Consider the following 8,426-nt stretch of genomic DNA (forward strand, 5'->3'; position numbering starts at 1 on the left):
CCATGCTAATGAAAAACAACAGGTACATCTCTGAGGGTAACCGGTACTTCGAGATGTTTTGTCCATGAGGAGCTCACTTACGGTGCATGTCTGGCATGCCGGAGATACAAGCACATGAGAAATGGGACTCTCCCAGACAAAAGCTGGGAGAAGAAGTGCATGATAATGTGTTTAAGTGCCCATCCTTCAGCCTGGATAATCTCACTTTTGGAATGCCTGCTTGGCTGTGGTGCAGAGAAGGGGGCTGCCATAATCCCCAAAGGTTTGGTCCTGTTTGGGTGACTGCCTGTACCCGAGAGTGCCCGGCAGGAGAAGAGCATTCAGTGAATCCCTGCTGACTCCTGAGAGCATCGCTGTACAAGCACAAGAGTTTTGTATTTGTGCAAAAGGATTTTTGAACAGATGGGGTTTTGTCCCCTGATTACAGCAAACTACATGCGTACAGAAAAATCTTCTGCCAGAATCCCTCCAGTTATCAGATAAGATCATTTCAGAGCAGTTGTCCAAGTGAACTCAACCTCAGTTACCTGGTGAGGAATGCCCATATGTGGATTCCCTGATTTCTGGTCTCCCATTCTTTTTCTGGCCCTCATCTGTGCCAGTCTGTCTGTCTGAGCCCAGGGGCTCTCTGGCCCCAGCCAGCTGTTGCTGAAGAGCAGACTCCTATGAGATGTTTCCTTCAAGAGGCTTTGCTGCTCTCTGGGCTCGTGATGCCAAGCTAGCTGCTGCCCACAGTGGTGGGTCCAGAGCAGCAGATGTCTGCATCATCCCCTCTCCCCTTTCTCCCCACAGATCTGGTGAGCAGCTATTCTATGACCCCCCCTACTCTTAGCATCACCGAGGAGGAACACATCATCAACGCCAAGGATACGCTGACCATCACCTGCAGGTAAGGCGCATGGCTCTGCCTAGACTGCTCTTACCTGGTAAGTGTTGGAGGACCAGGCAAGGAGAGCCCACCCAGCACACCTTGGCTGCAGTAAACCTGTGAATTAGCAGGGCTGACTAGAAATCTGCCACATTCACCAAGTGTGGATTCATCTAATTAATTAATTGAAAAAAAAGCTGAAGATGTCTCAGAGGAGATGGTGATAACCTCTGCTGTAGTCTTGCAGGCAGAAGGAAGATAGAGAAATGTTTGCGTGATCTGGTAGCTTCCTTGTAAGCTCTTCAGCGAAATTTGCCCTCCTAACTCTCCTTGTCTTTCTCTGATGTTGCTTATTCTCACCTCACCAGGGGCTGCTAGGGTTGTAGTTCCAGTTTCTAAATCTGGCAGGTCATTTTGGGGGACATTGAGAAATATCAATGGGAGAAGGCAAGGCTGAACTTAGTGGTGGCTGTGAGAGGCTTCCAGCTTTTCTAGGAAGCTGGGATTTAATGCTCTGCCTTGTACACATGGAGGTGAAAAGAAGCCCTGGCCAGGCCAGGTGAATGATTCTGTGAGAGGAGATGGAGAATCTCTGGTCATTTTGGAGACTGTGGTTCTGAGAAGGTGATGTGCCTGAACTGATTTGTCCCATGCTGTGACACTGGGCTGTACATGTTCTCAGCACTACCCCCTATCTTGGAAAGAAAAAAACCAAGCAAGTGGGAGAATTGACCAAGGTCAATTTTCCTGACAAAGCTGGAGTTTCCCCTTCAGCAGCTGAAAGCAGATCCATGCTTGAGATCTGAGTGCTAGGGGTATAAATTCAGCATGGGCCTCAAATGGGTGTTTCTCAGTGTTATATATAACCATGGAGCAATTACTGCAAACACTTGGCTGGCATTGTGCTCATGGCTTGTCACAAACATATTTAGCTTTTCCTGGAACAGATGGCATTGCTTTTACTTTGTGAATGAGTTCATAGCCAGGGGAGAGGGACAGAGGAGAGATTGTTGATGACCATACTGAACTGACTTCACTCGGTCTGGGAAGCTAAGCGGTTGTGGGCTTGTTCATATGGTGACCTGAGGAGCCGTGGCGTGCGCTAGGGTGTAGGACACGCATGCGTTGGAAGACTGTGGTCAGCCTTATAGCTGCTGGGGGGGGCATAGAAGAAGAGGGAGCACTCTGGGGACTCCAGTGCTCTGCCACAGCAGTTCTATCCGCAGAAGGATGCGGGAGCTGATGCTCTCTGTTGAAACCTTGGAAGAGGAGATATTCAGTGAGGTTATTCCAAATGAACTTATAATCAGACCAGACCCTTGCTCAGCAGTGGCCCAGGGAGGGACACAGAAAGTAGTTGCAAGAGCATGGGAGAGGTGTGCGCTGCCAGTGCCCACAGTGAGCCCTGTGCAGGCACCCTGAGGACTCCGCATCGGACAGCGCTGCAGCCATAGCCTGGGATCCGGGGCTGGCTGCTGAGGGACTGGTCCCATGCTGCCTCTTCCCTGGGTGATTGCCATGGAGCAGGGTGCCTGAGAGTGCTACACACAATGGAACAGACCTGTGTTCTTGCAGCAGCTTAAGGTGGGGAGCTGATGGGTAACTGGGACATGCAGAGACAGCCCTGTATTGCTTGCAGATTGAGCCAAGGCTAAAGGACATAAAGTTAGAGGTGTGGTTAAAGGAAGTGTCTTCTGCAGTCAAGCATGAACATACCTGTTTAGCACCATGAAGCGGAAAGACATTCTTTTGGGTAACCCTCCTGGACTGGGAAGGACAAAACTGCCCTTTCCTTGTGCACTTGTTAAGTATCAATTAGTATGAAGGAAAAATCACATGAAGTGGGGAAAAAAAAATCTTATTTCCAGTGCAGCCTTTGCATGGCCTGCCCTTGCAGGGAGCGTCGTACAAGCTACAGAGTCTCTCCAAGTGGCAGCAAGCTCCCCATTCCCTGCTGCAGTGCCAAGGCTCATCTTTCAGGCTCACTAGGCAGTATCCATGCTGGCATGGACACAGCTGAGGCAAGGAACATCCCTACCCCTGGCTCCCAGGTGCTGTGCAGGACTGAACTGGCCAGCAGAAGAGCAGCAGGACCCCCTGCCTACATGCTCCATGGCTGCCCCCCACCTCTGCATCTTGCTACCCTAGATGCGCTCCTTTGGGATTGTGCAATGTCCTTCGCGCCATCCACAGGTAGACAAGTCTCAGCATCTCCTGCATGGCTCAGAGGTTCCCATTCTCCCTCTGAGCTCTCAAGCCTGTGTTTGTCTAATGTCTTGAGGAAAGGATTTTGACTGTGGGACACCATTACTACACTTGAATGAAAAGTAAATCTTTCCTGGTCCCTGGTTCTCTAATTACACCCAGCTGCTTCTCCAACCTCTTCTCTGGACCATGGCCCACCCTGGGAAGCCCTGGCTTGTGTTAATGGGAGCTAAAGGGAAAAACATGCAGACCACCAAGAGAACAGGCAAAGGAGAGGATGGTGGGGCAGGGTAGGGCAGAAACAAATACGAAATCAAATCCAGGATCCAGGGCTTTCCTACTGAGCATCGTGTTGGAGGTGGCTTCAGTTTGACCTTGGTCTTCCCTTGAGAACAATGTCCTCTGGCTGCTCTTTGAGCTGCCCTGGAGCCAGGAGTATGGGCCTGCTTGAAGCAGTGCTGCAGCAGAAAGCTGAGCTCAAAACCCACCCTGTGAGACTCCCTGGAGACCTTTCAAGCTTCACCCATCGAGCGTGAGAGTCCCGCAGCCAGCTGCGCTCTCAGGCTGCCTTGCAGCAGCCTGGATCTCATACATCCACAGTTCTGCAGCCCCCCTCATGCTCCACAGCCCGCCTAGCCTCATTGGTGACCATTTTCTGTGCCAGGCCATGGGATAAGTGATGCCTCTGGAGCTGGGCATGCTTAACAGAGACCCAAAGACACAGTACACCCACAAGGAGCCACCAGATACTGGGGTTCTGCTTTTGCAAATGGCGTCACATATGGGCACATTCACCCCATCACCCAGTGCAATGCACGCTTGAGAGGTTCAGACAGAGCAAGGGTCCAGCTTAGGAGCGTTCCCCAAAATACAGATCATGCCAGGGCTGTCTGAGAGCCCCAGTGATGTTTTGATCTAAGCAAGTGGCAGAGCAGGGCAGAGGGGATGGTTTCCACATGGACAGTGCATCCTTTATTAGCTTCCATCCCGAGAAGGAGGGAAAGAATATTGTGAATCTCTGCATTCATGCCCTCGGCAGCCTGTGCTGGGGGAAAGCAGAGCTGTTCCAGCTCATGAATATTGGAGCAGAGCCCACAGAAGCCGGCTGCACAACAGCAGAAACCTCCAGAGGGATCGACTTGATCCTGGTTTGCCATTCCATCCCATGCCATCCCATCCCATCCTATCCTATCCCATCCTGCAGCTGCTGGGCACTCAGGTGGAGAGGGAGCATCACCCAGCTGTGGTATTTAAAAAAAGAAGGGCAAGGTTGTCCTTTGCTGCCCAGTGACTTGTTAATGGAGCTGACTCACAGATGCTTGCGGATGCACAAACCCTACTTGGGCAGAGAGGAAGTATTTGACCCCGGAGCCCTCCTGGCTCCCGTGGAGGAAATGAGCGCTGTGGCAGGGCTGAAGGAGCCCGAGGACAAGGCAGTGCCCCACCGTGGCTGCTCTGGAGCAGTGTCTGGGGACACACAACACCTACTGTGCTTTCCTACACGTGCGTGACTGCTGTGAACATCCTCTGTGGTGTTGAGGAGGAATCTGTCTTATCCCAGCTATGCCACAAAGCCACAGCCAGCTTTGCCCGTCATACCACGCTTGGGAGCTTCAAAGAGGATTGAAGAAAAGTGGTGCCAATTGCAACGTCTCCCTTGAAGAGCATCTGTCCTGAAAAGATTTAGGAAAACAGCTGTGGAGAAGCCTACAGTGCATCTGTTTCCAGCTGGCATCAGCAGGCTCCATCACCCAGAGGCACATTATCACAGAGCTGAAAGAAAACAACTTGGGAACAAATCTTCCAAGGTGACAGATAGGAGGGAGGGAACCATCCAAAACTGCTGCCTGAACCTTTCCCCAAATGCAGAAGAGGGTAGATTCAGAAATAAACCTAAGTGAGCCTGGCCCGCCCTCATCCCTGCCTTCTTCTGGTCCTCTTAACACGCCAGCGATGCTAACTTGGGCTCACACTAATGCCTACACCTTCTGTGTCCCCACTGAATCTGGTCGAGCAGCACGTGATGCAAGGAATGACTTAGTTTAGAGCTGCCCACAGGCTGGTCGGCAGGTCTGTTTGTACTGGCCCATCCGTGTTTATATAAATACGTGTCACTCAGCTACTGCTAGCCTTGATGGTTAATAAAACAACTGGATCTGATAATGCGTGAAAATCCCAGTGGGTAAACAAACAGAAAGCGGAAACACTGGAGACTTGTACAATTACTCTGCTCCACGTGGAGTGCCAAAAATGCCTGAGCAAACGCAAAGGGCTTTGGGGCTCCTTTGCACAGTTGGGGTCTGAAGCTCTCGGCTCTGGGAGTGGGGCCAGCCTCACGGTCTGTGCCCAGTGCAGCAGAGCAATGGGCATGGCAGAGGCCACTGAGTGTTACTGGTTTGGTGATCAGATTTACTATTACTTTTCCCTGTGCATGCATGAGATGGGAAAAACTCAAAATTCAAGAGTCTTATTTTTATTGAAGTGTTCATGAGACTCTGATCTTTTGGAAAAGCCTGCTGTGATTCATGGACACAAGGGGTTGGAGCTGTGCTTCCAGTCCTGCCTCAGGCAGTGATGGCATTTGTAGTGAATGCAGAAGTTTGAGCTGGGTCAGAGGGGCTGTGTGGCTGTCCCCAGGGGCACGTCACAGCCTCCAGAGCCCTTGTGCTCGGTGACATGGGGAGAGTGCAGCACACTGTCTCTGAACTCATCTGCGGAGAGCTGGGCAGCGGGAGCTGGAAGAGAGCAAAGCCTGCAGGAAGACAAATCAGCTGCTGAAGACAAACACAAAGGGGCAGGTCTTTCCCCCACGCTTGGACAGAAATCCTGTCCTCATTGCGTCTGAGCCATTGTGCCCTCCAATGGCACCTTATCTCGCTTCCTCCTTGCTGTCCCTTGCTGTCTGGATCCAGCTATTGGTGACGGTCACGGTCTGGCTGCACTTAAAAGCATCTGCCTGCAGAGCTGCCCTGGCAGAGGAGCTGCCTGTGCCAACATGCCTATTCCCAACTTGCATAATAGATGAACCCAGTTTCCCCTAATAGAGCAAACGGTGCTGACAAAAGGCCATTTTTACCCCCACAGCTGTCTCTTGCAATGTCTTCTTTTTTCCCTTTTTTTTTTTTTTTTTGCACATTCTTAAGTGACTTTCAGCTACACTGGCAAACTTTCAAGCAGGGACTAGGCCTTCCTCTGAAAGGGGCTCTGATTTCACAGAAGGAAACTTCCAGCATGGAATAAAAGCTTGTTTTGTTTGTAGTAAACAAGCGCAGTTATAGCAAGCTATGGTGGCGCGTGCGTGTGCGTCCATGTTCATATGCAAGCCTCCCGCTCTGGACATCCTTGGCTATATATAAATACACACGTGCACACTCTGCCTGGGGGTTTCTTGCAGTTCCTTGACTTTTCCATTTGTCTTTGAGCCGCTGGTGAACAGGCTCCATGGTCGTGCCCTTGGAGGGGTGTCTGTAGCTCAGTGTCTCTGCAGAGGTGGGAAGGGGCAGCAGCGCTGGGCCAGCCCGGGGCTCAGGGGATCAGAGGGGCTGCAGGGTGCTGTGCAGAGCGAGGAACCCCCTCCCACAGCAGCCAGGAAGGAAACAGTGGGCAGCTGCACAGAAGGTGGGCAGCTGAGCCTCCTCGTGTTTTCTCCTCACTGTCTTTTACCCCGACTCCCTCCTGCTTTTCTCTTTCTCATTTTCTTGCCAGCCTCCTCTCCTTCCCTCATTCTCCTTCCCACTCCATTCATCACACCACAAGCCTCAGCCAGCAGCTGCACTGAGCCAAGGGAACTCAACACATCCGTGTGTTTTCTTAATAGCTCTGGACCCTTTTAATAATGAGAGGGGATAGAGACTAAATGGAGCCTCTCCCTCAGAGTCCTATGGGGCTCCCTGTCCTGGCATCAATACCAGTAGGACAAAGTCATGGGAGAGGAGACCTGCTTGTGAGTGGGCTGATATCTTGCATCCTAGCATGGCCGGAGAGGTGGCCCGGGGATGGGAACGAGCCTGTGCTTGCCCAGCGATTAGTAAAGCTGCTTGCCACCTCCTTGAGCCTGTTTTTCTCCTTGGAGGATGGCTGTTCCTTCATCCCGCAGCCCAAGAGCGATGGCCAGCTGGGCCATGTGCAGATGTGCACAGAGACACACAGGGCAGTTACATCCCCACCGCGTTACCCTGCTTGGCCCAAAGCTAACTCTCCTCTTTGCCCATGTCTAGAGGCCAGCACCCCTTGGAGTGGTCGTGGCCCGGGGGCAAGGTGGACCCCACTGGGAAGGAGAAGGAGACCGAGTTCGTGGCCTCAGCAGCCCCCAGCAGTGGCCGGGCAATCCGAGAAGACGACTGTGAGGGCACCGGCACCAAGCCATACTGCAAAGTCCTGGTGCTGACGGAGACCCAGGCGAACGACACGGGTTACTACCGCTGCTATTACAAGTACATTGATGCCAAAATTGAGGGCACCACAGCAATCAGCGCCTACGTGTTTGTGAGAGGTAAGAGCCATCCAGCGATGTGCGCCTTCAGGTTAGGGGAGCTCAGGGGCAGCCTATGCACCAGGATAATATCAGAAAGATTAAAAAGCCCAACTTGCCCTGCAGCCTCCCAGGGCAGAGCATGGCTGCTGCAGGTTCAGGGAGGGGGCCAAGGACTGGCTCCCTTGCACTTGGAGGGAATCAATATCCGTCCACTTCTGGGGGATGTCGGCAGCGCTTGGGATTCAATTACGTCCCGGCCCGGGGGCATCACTCCAGCCAGGCTGGAATGCAGGAATTTAAGGAGTGAGAGCCGGGCCTCAGAGGCGCTCCACGGCTAAAAAAACCACAAGAGTTAGCTTCTGGGCAGCTGGGGGCCTCCGAGATGCTAGCAGCTAGGGATGATAATGTTCCATAAAGCTGAGACTGAGGGAGGGAGAGCAGAACTGGTACACACATACCATGTGCAGCCTCCTCCTGTCCCCAGGCTGGATGGCCCTGGAGCTACTCCACCATGGTAGACCCAGATACTCCTCTCCACACTGTCTGTGCAGGGGCTGCCCACACAGGCAGGGTTTTGAGATGTGATTTGGAGGAGGAGGGCTGTCCACCAGGCTTGGAACTAGAACCTCACATCAGCAAGTGGCTACAGGGCCAATATTCAGCTTCAGTTGTATGGGGTTCAACAAGGCCAAGTGCTGGGTCCTGCACTTGAGTCACAACAACCACACACAATGCTACAGGCTTGGGGATGAGTGGCTGGAAAGCTGCCCGGCAGAAAAGGACCTGGGGGTGTTGGTCGACGGCCAGCTGAATATGAGCCAGCAGGGTGCCCAGGTGGCCAAGCGGGCCAACCGTATCCTGGCTTGTAGCAGGAACGGT

General features: G+C 52.6%; 1 protein-coding gene across 1 annotated transcript in view; it reads left to right on the plus strand.

Annotated features, from left to right (window-relative positions):
- Window positions 1–796: 796 nt before the first annotated feature.
- The window catches only part of FLT4 (fms related receptor tyrosine kinase 4), a 35,034-nt gene continuing 27,404 nt past the window's right edge, over window positions 797–8,426 (plus strand). Inside the window, exons 1-2 of the mRNA XM_035891157.1 lie at window positions 797–889; window positions 7,291–7,565. Of these exons, the coding sequence (XP_035747050.1) occupies window positions 813–889; window positions 7,291–7,565 (352 nt within the window). The 5' untranslated portion in view covers window positions 797–812. The remainder of the gene's footprint in view (window positions 890–7,290; window positions 7,566–8,426) is intronic.

This window comes from Egretta garzetta, unplaced genomic scaffold (assembly GCF_000687185.1).
Source record: "Egretta garzetta isolate BGI_Z169 unplaced genomic scaffold, ASM68718v1 scaffold270, whole genome shotgun sequence".
Taxonomy (NCBI): domain Eukaryota; kingdom Metazoa; phylum Chordata; class Aves; order Pelecaniformes; family Ardeidae; genus Egretta; species Egretta garzetta.